Source organism: Gopherus flavomarginatus, chromosome 4 (genome assembly GCF_025201925.1).
Source record: "Gopherus flavomarginatus isolate rGopFla2 chromosome 4, rGopFla2.mat.asm, whole genome shotgun sequence".
In the NCBI taxonomy this organism is placed as follows: Eukaryota; Metazoa; Chordata; order Testudines; family Testudinidae; genus Gopherus; species Gopherus flavomarginatus.
The window spans coordinates 44,433,991-44,455,826 of NC_066620.1; the positions used below are offsets into that span (position 1 = coordinate 44,433,991).

The 21,836-nt window shown below is 39.4% G+C and overlaps 1 protein-coding gene across 2 annotated transcripts in view; it reads right to left on the reverse strand.

Moving 5' to 3' along the window:
* The window catches only part of UBR2 (ubiquitin protein ligase E3 component n-recognin 2), a 106,349-nt gene that overhangs the window by 49,096 nt on the left and 35,417 nt on the right, over positions 1-21,836 (reverse strand). For both annotated transcript variants that reach the window (XM_050951723.1, XM_050951724.1), the window contains exons 12-19: positions 19,122-19,285; positions 18,937-19,036; positions 17,629-17,757; positions 16,598-16,781; positions 14,770-14,831; positions 13,711-13,821; positions 8,787-8,852; positions 2,868-2,990 (exon numbers count right to left, since the gene is read on the reverse strand). In XM_050951723.1, the coding sequence (XP_050807680.1) occupies positions 2,868-2,990; positions 8,787-8,852; positions 13,711-13,821; positions 14,770-14,831; positions 16,598-16,781; positions 17,629-17,757; positions 18,937-19,036; positions 19,122-19,285 (939 nt within the window). The remainder of the gene's footprint in view (positions 1-2,867; positions 2,991-8,786; positions 8,853-13,710; positions 13,822-14,769; positions 14,832-16,597; positions 16,782-17,628; positions 17,758-18,936; positions 19,037-19,121; positions 19,286-21,836) is intronic.

Consider the following 21,836-nt stretch of genomic DNA (forward strand, 5'->3'; position numbering starts at 1 on the left):
CTGATTGGTCCTTCCTAAGTGGAGCACTTTGCATTTATCTTTATTGAACTTCATCCTGTTTACCTCAGACCATTTCTCCAATTTGTCCAGATCATTTTGAATTTTGACCCTGTCCTCCAAAGCAGTTGCAATCCCTCCCAGTTTAGCATCGCCCGCAAACTTAATAAGCGTACTTTCTATGCCAACATCTAAATCGTTGATGAAGATATTGAACAGAGCTGGTCCCAAAACAGACCCCTGCGGAACCCCACTTGTTATACCTTTCCAGCAGGATTGGGAGCCATTAATAACTACTCTCTGAGTACGGTTATCCAGCCAGTTATGCACCCATCTTATAGTAGCCCCATCTAAATTGTACTTTCCTAGTTTATCTATAAGAATATCATGCGAGACCGTATCAAATGCCTTACTAAAATCTAGGTATATCACATCCACCACTTCTCCCTTATCCACAAGGCTCGTTATCCTATCAAAGAATGTTATCAGATTAGTTTGACACGATTTGTTCTTTTCAAATCCATGCTGGCTATTCCCTATCACCTTACCACCTTCCAAGTGTTTGCAGATGATTTCTTTAATTACCTGCTCCATTATCTTCCCTGGCACAGAAGTTAAACTAACTGGTCTGTAGTTTCCTGGGTTGTTTTTATTTCCCTTTATATAGATGGGCACTATATTTGCCCCCTCCCAGTCTTCTGGAATCTCCCCCGTCTCCCATGATTTCCCAAAGATAATAGCTAGACGCTCAGATACCTCCTCTATTAACTCCTTGAGTATTCTAGGATGCATTTCATCAGGCCCTGGTGACTTGCAGGCATCTAACTTTCCTAAGTGATTTTTTACTTGCTCTTTTTTTATTTTATCTTCTAATCCTACCCTCTCCCCGTAAGCATTCACTATACTAGACATTCCTTCAGACTTCTCAGTGAAGACCAAAAAAAAGAAGTCATTAAGCATCTCTGCCATTTCCAAGTCTCCCGTTACTGTTTCCCCCTCCTCACTGAGCAGTGACCCTGTCCTTGGTCTTCCTCTTGCTTCTAATGTATTGATAAAAAGTCTTCTTGTTTTCCTTTATTCCTATAGCAAGTTTGAGCTCATTTTGTGCCTTTGCCTTTCTAATCTTGCCTCTGCATTCCTGTGTTATTTGCCTATATTTGTCCTTTGTGATCTGACCTAGTTTCCATTTTTTATATGACGCCTTTTTATTTTGTAGGTCACGCAAGATCTCGTGGTTAAGCCAAGGTGGTCTTTTGCCACATTTTCTATCTTTCCTAACCATCGGAATAGCTTGCTTTTGGGCCCTTAATAGCGTCCCTTTGAAAAACTGCCAACTCTTCTCAGTTGTTTTTCCCCTCAGTCTTGATTCCCATGGGACCTTACCTATCAGCTCTCTGAGCTTACCAAAATCCGCCTTCCTGAAATCCATTGTCTCTATTTTGCTGTACTCCCTTCTACCCTTCCTTAGAATTGCAAACTCTATGATTTCATGATCACTTTCACCCAAGCTTCCTTCTACTTTCAAATTCTCAACAAGTTCCTCCCTATTTGTTAAAATCAAGTCTAGAACAGCTTCCCCCCTAGTAGCTTTTTCAACTTTCTGAAATAAAAAGTTGTCTGCAGTGCAGTCCAGGAACTTATTGGATAGTCTGTGCCCCGTGGTGTTATTTTCCCAACATATATCTGGATAGTTGAAGTCCCCCATCACCACCAAATCTTGGGCTTTGGATGATTTTGTTAGTTGTTCGAAAAAAGCCTCATCCACCTCTTCCACTTGATTAGGTGGCCTGTAGTAGACTCCCAGCACGACATCACCCGTGTTTTTTACCCCTTTTAGCCTAACCCAGAGACTCTCAACACTTCCATCTCCTATGTCCATCTCCACCTCAGTCCAAGTGAGTACATTTTTAATATATAAGGCAACACCTCCTCCGTTTTTCCCCTGTCTATCCTTCCTGAGCAAACTATACCCATCCACACCAACATTCCAGTTGTTTTGTTTTTTAGAAACTAGATAAAAGTTTGTGCATATCAACTTTGTAGGTGCTTATTTAATGGATTTTCTAATTAAATGCATCTTAACTTAATTTACAAAGTTTAGCACTTTCAAAACAGCCTCTCTTGTTTCCCGAGTTCATCTGTGTTAACCCATGTCAGATATGGCATTATTTTGAATAATAACCAGGGTTTCTGCCAGATTCTCCCTCTGGAATCCAACATCATCACTTTTCTCTAACCAGATTGCTGTTGAATGACATGAGAAACTGTCTCCTCACCAAGGGTCCAGTGTAATGTCTTTGCAGAACATTCAGAACCTGATGAGCCAGAGTGTGAGACAACAACCTTAGTATGACATTTTAAATCTACATTTTAAAACCACCCAAGAGATCCTTATAAGGGAAACTGTTCTGCTTTAGTACCACATGTAATAATTTCTCTTTTACATGTCCTAGGAATCAAAATTTCCACATCCCTTTCAATGCAGTTACTTTGTCATTCTAAGGCTATTTCTAAACTTTCCACCTTACAACGGCACAGCTTTATTACCAGGAGAGAGTTCTCTTGGCGACAAAATAAAACCACCTCCAGCGAGGGGTGGTAGCTTCATCACCAAAGACAGGGCCCCCCCCCGACGAAGCGCCGTCGACATCAGTGCTTTTCGTCATTAAAACTTGTGTCATTTGGGGGGTGCTTTTTCACACCCCTGAGCAACAAACGTCTTAACGACAAAAGTACCAGTGTAGACAAAACCTTGAAGTACTAAGTTGTAGTTTATTTTGTAGTCATCTGTTTACCTTTAAGAGTTTTCAAAAAAAAAAAATTGTAGTTTTTCCCACTAAAAAAAATTTATGACAAAAACATAAGAGTACCTTATTGGTATTTTCAGTATTAAATCTTTTGCCGTAGTCTGGAGTGCTAAATATCTGATAAAGTTCAAAGCGACTTAGCATTATCATCAGGAAATGGTTTGGATCCATCATGGACACACCTGTCTATTTGAAAAAGATTCAAGGGAAAAACAGAAAAAGTTTATTACATGTAAAAATTGAATAGGTGGAGTTATGGGGTGGATAGATATTACGTACAAAGTACTATATTTGTTCACAGTATATTCCTTATGGAATTTATTTTCCCCGTACAAATTTAATTACTTAAATTACTTATATAGGCACCAATCCTGCAAGTGATGCCGCAGAGGTGCACAGGTTTACCTGAACAGAGTCTCTTTCAAGACCAGAGCTGTTTTCCTTTTTGTTTTTATCAGAACAGTTGAAATGCAAGATTATTGGAATTAACAATTTCAAGAGGCCCTAATCATGGACCGGACCCTATAGGACTATGTCAGAGATGGGCAGACTACGGCCCACGGGCCACATCCGGGCCGCGGGACCATCCTGCCCAGCCTTTGAGCCCCTGGCCCCTCCCCTTCTGTCCCCTCTCCCCTGCAGCCACGCCACTGCACGGGCAGCGCTCTAGGTGGCGGAGCGGAGCATTCTTGCCAAGCAGAGCAGCAGCATGTCTAGCTCCGACTGGGCGGCGCGGCTGCTAAACATGCTGCTCTGAGCAGCATGGTAAAGGGGCCAGGGAATTGGATAAAGGGTGGAGGGTTCCGGGGGGCAGTCAGGGAACAGGGGGTGGTTGGATGGGGTGGAGGTTCGGGGGGGGGCGTGGATAGGGATCAGGAGACAAGGAATGTGGGGGTGGATAAGTGAGGGAGTGGTCTGTCAGTGGGCGGGGGTGTGGATAGGGATGAGGAGACAAGGAACAGGGTGTGTAGGCGAGGGAGTCCCAGGGGGCCTGTCGGTGGGGAGATGTGGATAGGGGTAGGGGCAGCCAGGGGACAGGGAGCAGAGGTGGTTAGATAGCGGGCTGGGTCCCAGGAGGGGGAAGTCAGGGGACAAGGAGCAGGGGGGTTGAATCAGCAGTTCTGAGAGGGGCAGACAGGGGGTAGGAAGTGGGAGGGGGAGGATGAGGGTGGGGGCCAGGCTGTTTGGGGAGGCACAGCCTTCCCTACCCAGGCCTCCATACAGTTTTGCAACCCCAATGTGGCCCTCGGGCCAAAAGGTTTGCCCACCCCTGGACTAGATGCTTTAAAAACAGAGACACGGTCCCTACCCCAAAAAAGTTACAACTTAAGATCTTTCACAAATGTGTTATAAATAAAATTTATACAAGTTTATTTTCAGTTCTTAGGCTGCCCCCCATAACTTCCCCACTCTTTATCCAACTCCCAGGCCCTGGTCCCCTGACCCGTCCCCTGACTCCGCAAACCGCCTGGCCCCTACCCACTATCTTTTTGTTTCTGCTATCCTAACTTGTGAAAATAAGAAGTACTGTGGATCATTTAATACGCATATATAAATGAAGTTTGTACTTATTTAAAAATAATTCCTCTGCAAAAAACTTGGTAAATGAACACTTTCCAAGCTTTCCTGATAAGAAAATATTATAAAAAAGGAATACTGGCCTAAAATGTGGTCACACTCCTTTTCCCGCCAACCTACAGTTTAAGAAAAAATGAGGACCAGGATCCATAACTGCCTAACCTTATCTATTTGAATAACCTGGACCTATTTTAAAAAAAAATAATCTGTGGGTGAGTAGTTGTGTTAGGACCCCTGAGAACTCTTGTCCTTAGCCCAGGAATATGCTATATCCCCCAGCTGATGTTCACTGAAAAGGACTAGGGATAACTCAAAGCTCCCTAATATTATAACTACTCACATTGCTTGGCTACCTTCAGGAGAAAAGGGGACTTTTTCTGGTCCCCCATTCAGAACAGCTGCTTCATCGTGCCTCAGGACATGAGTGCAGCACAGCCACCAGCTCCAATTTTTACTGACCAGCAGCAAACAAACTTTAACAGGTACACAAGCTCAGAAACCCATCTTTCTTGAACTGTTCATAATTCATGCTAGCTATCTGGCTTTACCTATGACAAATGAAAAAATCTTCTCTTGGCTTTTAGTGTAAAAACAAAGATTTAGGTCCTTGAAAAGCCCCTTTTAAAAATACTTACATATATGCTGCCATGCTAGTGACTAATCAGAAACCACCACCCCTGGCTGAGAAGTTTTTAACACCAAGTTGTTAAAATGGAGTCTACACTGCCAAGATTATGACATGGAAATAACTCATTATAAGAGGAGCACAAATGTAACAGCAGACACTTTGTCCTAAAAGGAGGTTCACAACAGCACAAACATCTCTAGACCACTGGACAAGTGATCCCCCTTAGTTTCTTCTTGAAGGGAGGGCATGAGAGGTGGAGAATGCGTAACATTTCTGCATTTTTATAAAAAATATGCACGACTCCATTTCCCCACTCACTTTTGTATTGTGACCTACTAGGACTGATGGGGTTAAACCCTTCTCTGGGACAAGGGAATAAGAGATGGGCGTTGATCATTCATTCATTCCAATTCAGACACGCCTATGTGATCAAGAACTGTCAACATGTAAACGGATTTAAATTGAAGATATAATCAAAGATCAACAAAAGAGCATTAACTTCTAGTGACTGGAAGGCAAAACGGGCATTAACTTCTAGTGACTGGAAGGCAAAACGGGCATTAACTTCTAGTGATGGGAAGGCAAAACAGAGTGATTGGACAGGGGAGCACACCGTGATGAGAACTTTGCTGCTCAGTATAGGAGAAGAGATGAAATCCTGAGGGCCAAAGAGGCAGGTAGTGCTGCCAACATAAACATGGGTAAGCTTTGTTTTCCATCCCAAACTAAGGACCCTAAAAAACTGCATTCCAGTTGACTAATAAAAGCTATCTTGTTTCTCCTCTCTTGGTTTTCACACCTCAACTGCTAGAACAGGGCCTCATCCTCCCTGACTGAACTGACCTCGTTATCTCTAGCTTGCTTGCTAGCACACATATATATACCTGCCCCTGGATATTTCCATTACATGCATCTGAGGAAGTGGGTATTCACCCACGAAAGCTCATGCTCCAAAACCTCTGTTAGTCTATAAGGTGCCACAGGATTCTTTGCTGCTTTTACAGATCCAGACTAACACGGCTACCCTCTGATACTTGTTTTGAAAAGACAGTCCTGTGTCACTGCAAACATCTGCAAGTCACATAGCTCCAAAAAGGGTAAAGACTCCATAAGAACACAAGAATGGCCCTACTGGTCAGATCAAAGGTCCATCTAGCCCAGTGCCTGTCTTCCAACAGTGGCCAGTGCCAGGTGCCCCAGAGGGAATGAATAGAATAGGTAATCATCATTCCCAGCTTCTGTCCTTTTGGGCTTGCTGAAGGAGCCACATTAAGAAACAGCTGTGCTGGAGCCAGAGGGACCAGTCTTGGAGTAGTTTAGCACAGAAGGGGAAAACTCCCACAAAGATTATAGAGATTGAAGGCACACTTGCCCTCTGGATCTGTGCGAGGGTTTGGCTTTAACAGAGATGGGAACAGCAAGAGTCGGAAAGAAATGAAATCTCTACCAGAAGAAGTTGGGGCAGTGCTCTACATATTCCCTCTGCTTCCCCACTCATTTGTCTTCAGCATGCTTGGGGGGTTTATGCTTCTCTTTCACCTTCCCCCTCTTCCTTGTGCTGCAAGGAGGAGTGAAGGGTACTGAATGCTGCATCCAGGCATCAGAGCCTGTCCCTCATGACATTGCTGCATTGAGTGGTGGGGGTTTAATGGGAACTGGTGATTCACTCCAGCTGGAGCTGGAGGAGCTGGAGCAGAAGAGAAGTCACTACAGTTTGCTGCACAGGTGAGTAGCCATTTCAGGCTGACTTTCAGCCCCAACTTTCCCACCATTAAACTAGTATGATGGATCTCCTTCAATGCCGGGGGCTGATCACCAGTTTTGGGATACGGAAGGGATTTTTACCGTATGGCAAAAGTGGCAAACTGCTGCCACCTTCCAGTCAGCATCTTGGAAGCCTATTTTAGGGTTTAGAATTACAATAATCACAACTTGGACAGGTTCCACGGAGATAGTTTAGAAAGTGTTTAATCTGAGGTCCCTATAATTCTGTGGGTCGCCTGGGCATTGGTCATGGGCACTGTATAGGCTGGTGAGGTAGTATGCCCCAGTTTGTCATACAGCACGTGGCTCCACTCATCTCTCCTATCCGTGGCAGAGAGAGTGACAGAAAGACAGGACTCCTAAGCTCTGCCCCAAGTCAGAGTCTCTGGGCAGGCCTGACAGCATACAAAGCCTGCCCTCAGGTCTGCAGTACCTGGGATCACTGGTACTAATTGAGGTCTGCACTGCAACCACCACACTGGGTATTTTGGAGTAGTAGTTTTAGATACGTTTTGGCCTGTGCATTGAACATACTATGGCTATGGTTTCCATATCTGCATCAATACACAGGGAGAAAGAAGAGCAGGGAAAGCCATGAACAAACCAGCCAGCTGAGCTCCAACAGCCCTGGCACAAGAAGAGCCACACTGGCTTCTCCTTGCTCTCACAGCTCCCTTTAATGCAGTACAAAGGACAGAGGAACAACAGGCTGTGTTATCCCCAACACAACCCCCCACCTCATTCCTTCTCCCCATTCAGGGGACTTGTGGGGGAGGAGGAGAAAAAGGAGGATTGTTTCCCAATTTGCAGAGAGGCTGGGGCATTAAAGAGTAGAGGGACATCTCTGATCTATTTGCCCTACCTCTGGTATGGATGTTTGTTCCCCACCTTGCCAATCATCCATCTAAATACCTTGGGATGGGATGGGAGGTGTCCATTGATACTTATCATGCTTGGCTCTATCAATTCAGGGGTGCCAGCCAGTGCCACACACCTTTCACTAACAACAGGGACCCCAGCTCTACTGCTGCCAGAAGGCAGCTTTAAGGGCAGAGCTTGGGATCAGGGATTTTTGGGGACCCTAAACCCTCTTAAATTCTTGCAAAAAGAATTTTTTAAATTAGATTAACATTGAGCAAATACAGGCCCTAATACTTCCTTCTAACCTGAAGTGGGGATCAAAAATAGAGCTGCTCTTGAATATTCATCTTAATATTAATCTAGATGAAAAAATTAGGGCCTCATCTTCTGAAGTAATAAGCAGCTCAATACCTTGAAGGGTCAGGCCTCTTGTGTTTACCATGGTGATAGAGGACAAAATCAAAATCCGAGACTTCCAAATAAAATTTTATTTATAGAATTGATTTAAGTATGTATATGCATCTCTCTAATTAAAATATATTAAGAAGATACCATCTTGCAAACCACGTCTGAACATTTGTACTTTCTATACTTACAAGTAACAACGATTATAAAAGAGTTGCCAATTCCAAACATTTAAAAATCATGAGTCAGAGCCAAAAAAATCATGGAATTGTCTTAAAAATGAGATTTTATAAATAAATTTGGGGTCTTTCAGTTGCTTTCTGGTTTCTGAGCTTTTATTATTCAAGCGTCTCTCTTTAATCATGAGGGTTAGTTCTGGGGTTCTTTTTAAATGAAGCTGAGATTTAAATGACCACGATCAGGGTTTAAGAAAAAATACCAGATATTATGAGACTCATGAAAATTGCAAGACTTGGTAACACTGATAATTGAAAGAATCCAGATTGAAATGTTTTCTCTCCAGTTTTTCAGTTTGTTTACTTAGTTCATCTGACAGCTCTACAGAATAGGCAGTTTCGCAGTTCCCCCTAAATATGTTCCTCCCTTGAAAAAAGACATTTTAAACACAAGAGGGGAGAATTGAAACCCCTATAAAAAAATGTGAAGCTAGAAATTCAAAACATACAATATGAAGGTTTCTCTATCAATTTAATATACATACATAACAAACACAAAGAAGTGATTACCTGAAGCATTATTATGTCTTTGTCAAACATCTCCCTTCTGCATTTCACATTATGATAGTAATAGATCTGAAAAATAATATATTTTATTAATAAATTCTCCTCCTGCTCTGAAAATGCTGTCTTTACTCAACGGAGAAACTAACTTTCTGTCTCATGACAGAGGATTAGAGAAAAAAGGATGAATTAACCAATGAATTACAGGAATGCCTGAAAAATCAAATGCACATTGGATACCTACGTATCTTTGATCCACTGTGAGGTGATATACCTAAAGATAGTTAAAGATGGAACTGGAACAACCCATATAACTAGGTTGCCTAATATTTTTCATTAGGAAAGACTCTATCTCTTCTGAAAAATTTTAACACTCCCATTTGTTTGCCTTTGTTTGAAATTCACCAGTGAGAAAGTCCTGTAGCCAAAAAGCGTCTTTTCTTTCTCCTATGACCTTCAGTTCAGGTTGGCTGACAGACACTTTTGAGAACTGCCATTTCCCTCCTACTGACTGCATTGCCAACAACATTTTAACAGCATGCCCATACAACTTGACATGAATACTTTAATTTAAGACTGCCTCCCAATGCGCCCAAAGCAGCAGCACAAACACACTGTACAGGAAACCCAAGGAAGACAGACAGACTCTCCAGGAACTTTTCTGGGGTGGGGCAGAGACACAGACTTAGCAGGTCACCCCCTTCCCCCCCAAAACTCATGACATGGCTCCAGTGCCCCCCTCTCTCTAGGGACACCACATGCGGAAGGACCTCCCCAAACTCCAGGTGAAGAGAGAGGATGGGGAAGGGGGAGGAGATCTGGATGAGGCTCTCCCTGAACCCTCTTCCCACTCAGATGTCCATTTCAATCCCACATCTTCAGGAAAACAGCCTTCTCCTCCAGCTAACTAGCTCAAGCTGTGCTGCAATGCTGAAGATTCAGGGTTCAAACCCTAGTGATGATGCACAGTGGGCCAGTTGTTACAGCTGCACATAACAGAATTTGCTTTTATCTTTTTTCCTTAAAAAACAAAACAAAACATACCAAAAGCCATAGGCTAAAAGAACACTGCAAAATCAAGCACCAAAAGTTAGGAACAGCCAGAATTTAGGCTGCCCATTGTGGAGAAGAGATCTCAATACTGATGCAAAAACAATATTAATAAAATTATAACTTACTATTTTAAGTCACTACAAACTTGTTTGCACCTTCTCTGAATGAGAGATAGTTACAATACTATTATAGCCAGGATGCTTGGAAATATAATAGGTATATCTAGCAACTTATGTTACAAAATGTTAAAGTTCTGCAACATCTCTTTTACCAACAGAAGTTGGTCCAATAAAAGGTACTATGTCCTCTACCTTGTATAGCTAATCAAAGGAATCAAAGTTAATCAAGCTAATCAAAGGAATTTCAGAAAGTTTCTGCTTCTGTCTCCCAAGGACAAGCATAACTCAAGAAGGCAGCCAATGCAGAACATTTATGTTTTAAGTAGAGGGTGTGTTAAGGTGCATTATCAGTAGTAGCAACTATTAATTAGTAGGATGAGTTATTCGAGCAATAAACAAAGGCATACAACCAGGTCTATTAGCCTGCTCTTTGCAAAGAAAACCTCAGTTAAAGCCACACACAGAATTCTAGAAATATTCTAGTTGAAATTAATTTTATAATTACTTTTAAAACTTCATCTGGATAAGCCTCTAAGAAAAACATGTACGGTTGGAAGTATTTTAAGTGTTCAAATGCTTAAGATGGAATAAACTTATTTTGAAATGTATATTTGGTATCTAAATGACAGCATTCATAGAACTGCCTATATTATTATATAAATAGTAACTTTGTTTTATGTACAAATATAGCAAGGTAATTTGATGCTATAACTGGTTACTAATATAAGAAGTCATTTAAGTATAGAATATGTATACGGCTGGAAATTAGTTAGTTAATGGCATTAGGTTCAAACAACTCAACCCACTCAGGAAGATGAGAAAAAAAAACATTAATCCAAAAATTGTCATACAGAAGAAACAAATTTAAGCTACAGACTTTTAAGAGTTACTTAATTTTAAAAGATTGTTTTGAGAACTGAAAATTTCCTATATGAAAGAACCAGAGTGTTTGGGAGTTATTGAAAACAGAATTTCATTTCCTGTCAAATTCTAATAAAAGTCAAATAATCTCTCAGAAAATGGACTGAATAAAAATAAAAGGACAAAAAAAATAACAACTAGCTTTGAAAGTTGTCTGATGCTTTCCTGCCACAAGAAAAACAAATGCAATTAAAGAAATGTGGCATATTCATTAATAAACTACATATTCATAAGGATGAGGACCATCAACAAAGGCATGGAGCCAGTGAAAAGAGTGACAGCACTGAACTTGAATCTAAACATGCCTGAAAGAGGTGGGTTTTCCTATAATATCATGAAAATGGCAGAAAGGATATAAAAGATCTTAAGTGGGCACACCACCCATGCACTTCCAGCTAACTCTTTTTAGACAGCAAGCACACCACAACTCATGCTTTCCATCTCTACAAGCAAGCTGCCACAGGCAAATAAGAGAGAGAGAAAACAAGAGGAAACAAACCACAAACTTCAACATGGATTGGTGAGAGGAAGTTAATTCAGACATTATATTTAAAACTTATTGGGTATTGAAATGCTACTGTAATAAAGGACAAAAACAGTTTCTCTTGTTAATCACCAAGTTGTTAGTACGTGTACTCCTGGAGAGGAGACAGAGGCTAAACATCAGTAAACAGGGAAATAGGGGGATTTAACTGGATTTAATATTCTTAATATTGCTTAACTGGCTTGTCTCAAGACAGCTCCTTAAGTGGCTTCTTCTAAGTAACTGATTTAAATATTTTTTCAATTTCATAGGATGTACTTAAGACTGCTTACTTCAACAACAACAACAAACTGGTTACTTATTTATTAATAGCCATCAGGTCAATATACCATGAAACAAAATTCTTTTGGCCTTCTATGAACATTCTTAGTTATTTAAGGACATACAATGGAATGGATTTGTAATAATATTAGTCTTAACTTATTACTCAAGACTTATATTATTGCAAATCCATTCCATAGTATGTCCTTAGATAACTAAGAATGTTTATAGATAGGTACTAGAATTTTGTTTCAGGAGAAAAGCATCCCTAGAGGTGTAATCTCTTTTAAAAGCTCCCCACACAGAGATGTACAAAGAGATTGTAAAAAAGTAACCAGTTTATCATTTGTGTTTGGTCATTTGTGTTCAGTGTTCCCGTCCCTTCTTTAATAATAAAATAGCCATGGTTAATAATTGTGAATATTCTGCTTGGGCTTAATCAGGGTGTCCCCTAAGATACCTAAAAAAATCCCTATATGACTAAGCCATGAGAGTCACACCCCCAAGAGTAAGAGAAACAATTACTAAGAAGCTGGCCTACCACTGTTTCGCTAAAATAAATATTTTTAGTCAGTCATTTTTAAAATTAAATTACTTGGCCTCCAACAAATTTAAAATTACACCTTTCAACCTTACACCACACAACGTTAATGCATGTACCCAAGGAGGCTGAATTACACCACCATATTTAATTATATGATCACATACAATTTTTTCCATAAAACCCATCTTATTCAGTGCACAGGATGGATGGTGTTTCAAAGGATAAATTAGGATTGAGTAGCGAATGAGGCTGCCTGTAGGATTCCTGCCTCATTTGTTGTAGAAGTTGGAAAGTGTAGTGAATGTGGCAGAGTACTAATGGGGGAGAAAGGTTGGTTTTTGTGGTTAAGTGAAATGAACATCATGAAAAAAAACTGAGCTCTTTTCCTGTTTCTGCCATAGCCTATGTTATGCTGAGAAAATCATTTTGGCAGGTAGCCACTAGCTGTGTATCCCTTGTTTACTGAGTGCTCAACTTGAGACACATGGGGCCTGATTTCTGGAAACACAGAGAACTCACACCTGCAACTGAAGTCAATGGGAGCTGTGCATGCTCAGCACCTCCAAAAATGTGATCTGGAGGAATGAGCACAAGGTTAGAAATCATGAGATCATGAGTACTAATCCTGGTTCTGCCACTTACTGTGCAGCCTCAGGCTAGCCTCTTTGTCTCTATTTCGTCATCTTAAAACAGGGATAACAGTGCTGAATAAATGAGGCAGCTGCTAAAGATGTTTATGCTCTTAATTCAATTAATGGCCCCAGACTTATTTATTGCACACTATTCAAAGCCTGCAAGAAATACAGAATTAAGTATTTCCTTATGCTCTTTTCTAGGGTGCTCATTGCTGTAGTATTAGAGTGTCTCACAACTACTAATTTATTTGCATGCCTCCACTGTGAGACAACAGAGCACTATCTGGCCTGTACACTCAATGAGGCAGGGGTCATGTGGAAACAAGCATTATGTGAGCAAGCAATTAAAGACTGATTAAAATTTTCAAACACACCTACTACATGACTTAGCTTTCAGCTGGATTTAAGCTCCTAAACTCTCATTTATACTGCAAAAACAAGATCTGAGGCAGAGCATCTCAGTGCCCAGGTCAACTGGCTCTGGCTTGTGGGGATCATTCTACAGGAATAAATATAGCTGTGTGGTTGTTTGGGCTCTGGCTGGAATCTGGGCTCTTAAACCCAGCAAGGGCGCCAGGCTCCAGCCCAAGCCCAGATGTCTACACAGATATATTTTATCCCTGTAGCACACTAGTCTACTGACCGAGGCTCTGAGACTCACTCCTACATGTCTCTTATTTTTATTTTTTGCATTGTAGACACACCCCTCAGTGACTTTTTAAAGTTAGAGGTTTTTTTCTTTTGTTTTTAATAAAAAGAGGGTGCGTTCTAGCCGTTTCCAACTATGGCACAAGGATCATTACAACAAACTAGAATAAACATATACATCAATCACAGCTATTAAACCACTTACTTGATTAACAAGAGAGAACCCATTTCTTCTCCACATCCCTGCATGCACTTGGGCACACAAAACTAGACATCGTAGAGGGTGTTCTATTAACAAAGGTGGGCTAAGTTCACTCTACAGAAAATATAAAATAGCAAAACCTTAGTTTAATTACCAAAAATGTAATCTAAGATGACATAAAACCATTGAAGACTTTTAGGAACAGAAAAAGGGGACACAAAACAAATGTATTCCAAGTGATTCATTAAATAGATTAACTCATTTTAATCACCCTTTCCTGCAAACGTATCCCAAATTTTACCTTGGCTTGGTATTGTACTGGCCAAGGTCAATAGCCGACTCTTAAAACCCTTAGCTGTTTTTATACTTTAAGCTTCTTCTGAATGTGAAAGAAATGCATGAATACTATCATACTATTTAATACTCTTGGAAAGTTAAGAGGAAAAATGGTGATCTATGATTAATTCTATCATTTTCTTCCTCTTCCTTTTGTTTGATCTCTTACTCTGTGTATCCCTTATTCATTCAAAAGTTAACCATTTCTTCTTTTACAAGTCAGTGTCATCTCATCTGCCAATTCAGCCCCCTCCTCCTTTCTTTTCTATATGTCCTTTCCATTTAGCCCTTTTCTTATAACGTCCCACCTTCCCCTCCTCCACACTTAAAATTTAAGCAATGTCCATATTTATATTTAAAATGATTGCATGAGATACCCCAAAAGAGAGATGTGGAGAGTAGGGGAATACTGGATCAGGACATGCTAAAGCTGCCACCACCTATAGGAGGAGTTAACTTCTGGCAGCAGTCCCAAGACTCAGTTTCAAACACGAAGTGGAGACAGCGTATGAGAAACAAAATAAGATTTTAATTTTAAAATCTTTAAACAGTTTAATAAAACACTGATTGTGGATTGACTCTTAAAGAGCTACCAATATTTGAAACAGATTGTCTTCCTAAATAAAGGCTATAAAAGTTATTTTTGTTACCCTTAAATTCTAAACACTTATATGGCATTTTTCAACTTCAAAGTGTATTATAAACATCAATTAAATTTCACAATACCAGTGGTAAAAGCTCTGGAAACTTGTATGCCACTTCACTTTTGCTTAGCAACACATGCAAACCTATATGGATATACAAAATAAAAGTACATTAATACATTCTTCATATTAGCCTGAAAAAATACATCTCTTGCAACAATCTACATAGTTTAAGCTTTCCACACTGTTTTAAGACACGTCAGTACATCCAGCCAAAGTCCCCAGCCTATGAAGAATGTACACACAATCAAGTTTTCATACATCTCATCAAGACACCTATGACATTATGTGTGAGCATGTCAAAGATTAACCTCTGGATGAAGTCTGTTTCCATTGTATAGATCCTGTTTTAACCAAAATACTAAAGTTATCCCCCTCTCTCAACCAAACAGACCATAACTGGCAGCTAATATAATGGATGAAATTCAGTTAATATAGTATTTCAATAGGTAGAAAAGATCACCTAATTTAAACGATTTTATTCTTTTCAGATTTTTATACTGCACTCATCACCCTGGTATCTGACCTTTCCTAAGGCATGCCCTTTCCATTTTGCAGATGATCAGCTTTGCAGTGTATATAGAACACAGCATACATGCGCACGCGTGCACACACACACACAAAGATACACTGTATAAGAAGTAAAGCTCTTTCTGTTGTCCTGGAAATACTATGCAGCAACAAAGGGTACATGTTTCATTAATACCGGCTCTCCTCATAAAAGAGGAATATTCCCCCAGTTACCATCCTTTACCTTTAAGGCTAGTTACCAATGACAAACTCACTTTCCCTTCTTTCAGTCTTCAGCCTTTAATTTTAAGTACTACTAGACATGACAAGTTTTTCTTAACTGCAACACTTCTGCTGCTTGTGAAGATTCAAAATAATTCCACCCTGACCAGCTGAACTTGCAATATCAAATGTCCATTTAATTTCCAATATTTAATTGTCAGCATGCCAGTCACTATTGCTACTAAATTACTTACTGATTCCATTTGAGCTAAAGTTCAGTCAAAGATCAGGTCAACGTTACAGACTTCTGCCAGCATAGCTATGTCAGTCAGATGTGTCAATTCCTGACCTGATGGCACACCTCTGTCCAACTCCTTAATTTAGACAGTTCTATTGGCAAAACTGTGCTCTTACCAGTATAGTCTGTTTTGTTCAAGTGGGTCAGTTTTACTATACCAGTACAAAGTGCAGCTTTGCTGGTATCGCTGTGCTCATGCTAGGAGCACCTTGCCAGTAGACTAAGTATACCAGTATTCCTATACCAGTAAAATGCTCCTAATGTAGAGATAGCCTTCATATATTTCCGATACAATTGCTCAATTACTGAACCAAAATGTAAGGGAAAAAATGCAATCACTAGCTAAATTCCTGATGAACAATGCTGGTTGTAATGCATAGATATATTTTGCAGCCATTTCTCTAATACAGTGGTGTCCAATCTTTTCAGCCTCAGGGCTGAACATATTTCAAAAATGACATGGAACCATAATTTATACTTTGGGGCAGATCCTCTGCCCTGTTCTACTCCCCTTTGTTCCATGGAGGTGACACAAAAAGGAGCAGAAACCATCTGCAAACCCCATGTCGGGGACTCCCAGGGCATAATGGGGTCTCCAATCAGGCACAGAGCCAGCATAGCCATACCCTACACCTCTCTTCCCACAGCCCCTGGCATGCAGATATCTTGGGGCAGACTGGGGGAGATGCCAAGAGTACACTGTATTCTGGCTATCCTCAGATGGCATATAATCTCTTACATCTGTGAGCATGCGAGATGCACGTGCACATACATGTTATTTAATTTTCTGAAACATTTTTAAAACGAGGTTCATTCCTACCTGCAAGTAAACGAGAAACTGGGAGATGAATGCTAACTTTTTCCTGAGAAACACAGTATCTGATGGTCTCAACAGAATGTCCACATATACTGAGAACGATAGGCTGTTCACCATCAGTAAAGCCACTGTGGCACTGCATCAGCACAGTCAAGCATTTCTTATAAGCTTCAATAAGTACTTTTTCCTACAAAAAAAGATTGTGGTTTACAAACATGAAGAAAACAGAGCCCTTTCAAATGATGTACAGTCTATAAGATACGAAGTGTAAAAATACTTGCTACGTGTTTATTTTTTCTCAATGCAAAGTTTCTTTGACTTTTCTTAATATAATCTTACTATTTTAAAATTAAAGATTTCCTTATTAGCACAGAAGGTCAGCGGTTCCTCTCTTTTCCAAGTGCTGTTCACTCATTAAAGAGGACACAAATCACCAAGCTAAGTATGTATCAGAGTTTATCGTGTACCTGTCACTATATGAGCCTGCTAACAATGTGCATGATTATGGTGGGTTCTCAAGAATATTTACAGTTTAAAGTCAAATTTAATATTTGACTATTCTGGGCTCATATGTTCTAAAAGGAACCCTCACCACACATGAAGTCCTACTCAGCAGGTCCATTTAAGGAGGGAATTGTCATCAGAGGGATTGCAGATCATTCTGTTAGAGTTCAGCAATCTATTTTCCTCTCTGGATGGCATCAAGAGGGCATGGGACCTGATAACAACTCTATGACAAAATTATTTCCCTCTTTCTTCTCCAGTAATGATACTCTTAAGACATTGTGTCAATACAAACTTTTGGATGCTTAGCTGAACTCCAAAATGTTCACAGTGATCTCTTATGGCCATTCCAAGAAACACACAGGTTTTTTGTTAATTCAAGCCTTAAATAGATTAAATACATCACAGATTAAAAATACTGCTTCTGGAAAAAATAAATCTGTGCAGGTATGTATGTTTGTTCTATTGCTATTAATTAGATATTCATCTACCTACAACTCCCTTCATATATAAAAGCAGAAACAGCTTACATCTAAAGCACACCAGTCCTGCATCATTGAAATAACATGTGTTAATTTCATCTGTAATGTAAATGCTGCTTCCCATTCTGGTTCCATTTCGATATGTTGTCCTACTTGACGAGTTATTGGATCCATACCCTAAAAACCACAAAGAATCATACAGATGAACTGCTATTGAAACCCCCTACTGGTGCTAACATAAGACTAAGTGAGTAATGACTTATACAGTTCAAGCTTTCTGCTCATATCACAAAAGTATAGAAAAAATCTGGAGAGAAATCAAAGAGACAAATTTAATCCTATTTTTGACTTAGGAAGCATCTTGAATTGAAGACTGAGAGTCATGAATTCTCTCTACATAGGTCTTTAATTAAAAAGGAAAAACTTCTAAATACCAAATTCAGTTTGTTAAAGATCTTTCTAGGGATTTATTTTTTATTAAGTTTGTGGATCAAAATAATTTAAAATCCAAAAGGACATTCAAGTGTGGTCTGATGATGGAATGCCCTCAGCAAAAATGAATTTATTAAAAGGATGAACAAAAGCTAAAGTTTTCTGAGAGAAGCATACTATCCAGTCACTGAGCACTGGAGAGTGAGTGTTGTTTGGTCAGGCCTTTTTGCCCTACTAGTAGTTTGTCCTTATAAAAGCATCATTAGTCTCAAAATTATTTCCCTCTTTCTTCTCCAGTAATGATACTCTTAAGATATTGTGTCAATACAAACTCAAAATACTTAAAAAAGTCAGTACAACACGTAATGTATTGAAGGATCAAAAAACATTACAGTAGAGGATACCATCATGTGTGTATATTCATAAAGTTCCCTGGGACAAGGGCTTGGTTTCCCAATATGTTTGTACAGAGCTGAGTACACTTGGTAATGCTCAAGTAGCAAATATCTGTCACACTCACATATGGTAAAAGTTAGTTAAGACAGAGCAGTCTGACTTTGCTCACACATTTAAATGTGCACTGCCTCATTGTGTTATAGCATCAAATATATAAACTGGCACCCTTATTTTGATTCTTCCCCTTCTTTTCTCCCTCCCCCTACATACACAAAATGAAGTTAACGGATCCATTACATACACAAAGTTTAGGATTATCTGTTGTGATTCTAACAGTGGTGTAATTCAACCAAACTGCACTGAAGTCAACAGATAAAGGAAATTATATTAATTTCCTGAGGATTACAAGTACTATGAAGTAACAATTTTACTAATGAAAAACAAAATGTGTTCTACATCTGACAATACTCATTTTACTAAGACTGTGAATTTTTTAAAAACTGACCATGACTTTTCTGATTCACATACCTGCATACACTTTAGTAACTCTAAGAAGGCATCAAACCCCTCTAAAAACTTTTGCCTCAAGTCATTTGTCCAATCAGCTGGCTTGCTTATCAATACATACCTGAATACAGTAGAAACAAATTTGTAAGTTAGTTTTAATCATTTTTTGAAGTACTTATTAATTTGATTAGTATTGAGATACTTACTTGAGATCCAAAATAAGGTTCTGGACCCGCCTGAATTTGAAAGCTTGAAGGGCAGTATGTCGTTCAAACTGAAACCTGCCCTGGATGTCACGGTGCCTTAAGTGGTCCATAAAAGTTTTGATGATAGTGGTCATAAGATTTTCTTCTGTTATCAGCATTCGAGCCTATGCCAAAGTACATTAAAGTTTGTTGCAATCAACAGACATTACTGACAGGAGAAAGAGGCTAAATTTATATTGCATTTTTACCAGTAAAATCTATGCCTTTTCAGCCAAACCATTTATATTGCTGGTGTTGCTCTATATTTTAACATTACTTTAAAATGATGTTCATAGGAGAAAATAAAAATCCATCTGCAAAACTATCTACTGCCTACCCCCTGCCTATCATGCTGACCAATACTGTCACATTTCTTTGTCCTCTCCCATTCGTCTGAATCCACCTGTTGCCTCGTCTTGTACTTAGATTGTAAGACGTGATGGGGGTAAGGGTCATCTTTTTGTTCTGGGTTTGTAAGCACCAGGAACAATGGGGTCCTGGGGCAGAATTGGGACTTCTAGTCACTACAGTAAGAAAATAAATACCTCAAAAGATTTTCTACGATATTGCCAAAAAAATCAATTCAATGTATTTGGGTATGAATGCTGAGGCTGCAAACAAAAGATCAGAAAGATATTCCTGCTTCCTCTTCATGGTTGTTTACTGGGTAAACTTTTCAGCACCTAGTCATTGATTAAGGGGTCTAAGTGCCATGGACTTCCAATGGAACTTGGGCTCCTACATCACAGAGGCCCTTTTGAAAATTTTGCCCACTACTTTTTTTTTTTTTTGAGGACTTTCCATTCTTTCATTTAATTCACCAGTTTAAACATGTTTTTAAGTGCCTTGATAATTTACTACACTATACACAAAAAAGGCACTAAGTGATAAAAACTTAAACCAAAAATGCAGTCTAATTTAAGTGTGTGGTCATCTTGAAGGATTTGTCCCTAATTCAGCAAGGTAATTAGAAATATGCCTAACTTTAAGTACATGAGCAATCCTACAGACTCCAAAACGATTATTCATGTGCTTAAAAGTCAGGCACATGCTTAAGTACCTTGCTGGATCAAGGCCAAACAAAAGTACATGATTATATCGCATATACAATCAAGTGACTGTTGTACAAGAGCAATTTTTAATAGGATTAGTAGTTAAGTTAAGTTAAGCCAATACATAATAGCCTTAGCTGGGGAAACGTGCTAGCAAAGAACCTGGAAATGAGACTGAGGCTTTTGACTCTAATCTAATTGATCTTATTTTTTAAAATATTACCTTTATACTTCAAAAAAAAAATTCTGTGTCTCGATTCTTATGGCTACAACTCTTACCTCTTTCACACTTCCTTTTAGGCCTCTTTCTCTCTGATAACACAACAATTTTTAAAAAATATATTTTATTTTGGGAACATGCTTTGAATAATTTAAATAAAAATTATGTTTTCAAGTATTTTACTAACATTATCTAGATAAGCCCCACCACACAGCGCAAATGGTGGTGATACCATTTTACAGAAAAGCAAACTGAGTTTAAGTGGTATGCCCTAGCACACAGGGCAAGTCAGTGACAGAGCTACGAAGAGGACCCTGAATTCCTGAATCAAGAGGTAAGAATTACCAACTGACACCTTCAGCTCCTAGCAAACTGTTAAAAACAAAATCACAATTTAGAACAGTTATCCTGAAATCAGTTAAGACACCTACCTAACTGCCATGATTTCCATACAGTCTCAGAAATTTAGATCTACCTTTAAGCTGATTCCACTTGGAAAACTTCCAACAGCATTCTTTTTAGAAACATTCTATGTAAGTCAGATTTTCTTTAATTTCCAAAGACGTCTTCATGAAGATAGAATCTCTGTTGAGTTCATCTACTCTTTTTAAGTATTCTTCACTTTTAAAAAATAATTTATGATATACAGACAGACATGTTTGTGTTAGAAAAAAAAGTTTTCAAAATTCTGCAAAAGGCAGTAGTTGATTTTTAATAGAAAACTTATTGTAATAGGTTGGTCTGTCCATTTAAGTTAAAAAGGAGTGTTCTCGGTTCACAGTCAAGGGGAACTAAGAGTCAGGAGAGACCTGCAAGGAGGTTCTCCTGTGGTAGAACCAGGATGGTAGTGGGCTGGGGAAGCCTATCAGGATTCAATCACAGACCGAAGATACTGTGGAGACCCTGCCCTAAGAGAAGAAAGTTTAAACCCAGGTCTTCCCAGAGAAGCCCAGAGGATGGAGTGAGATTGTCTGATGCCCTCAGGCACAGAGAGAACTGTGGAGCTAAGAGAAAGATAGCCTGAAGGAAAGATAAATTGGAAGCCCCAAGGAAAGAAGAATTTGAACCTAGAAGGGCCAAAAGACCTGCAGATTTATTCTGTGAGGATTTAATAAATCAGACCCCAAGACAGGGAACCTTGTGTGAACATTCCTGTCTGCATATAGGTAGAATGGAGAATCAAGAACAGAACTGAGGTATGGTAGCTGCAGTGCCACACCACGGAGCTGTGTGCTCTGTAACCACACCCTACAACACCTAGCATGCATATTTGGCATAGTCAGAAGTTAAAACTACTGTATTTATTAAGTGTAATCTCTCTATATATATTCATTAATGGAAAAAAATTAAGAGATGTGTCCAAAACAAAAGAATAGGTCTATATACCCACGTACTCTGGGAAGT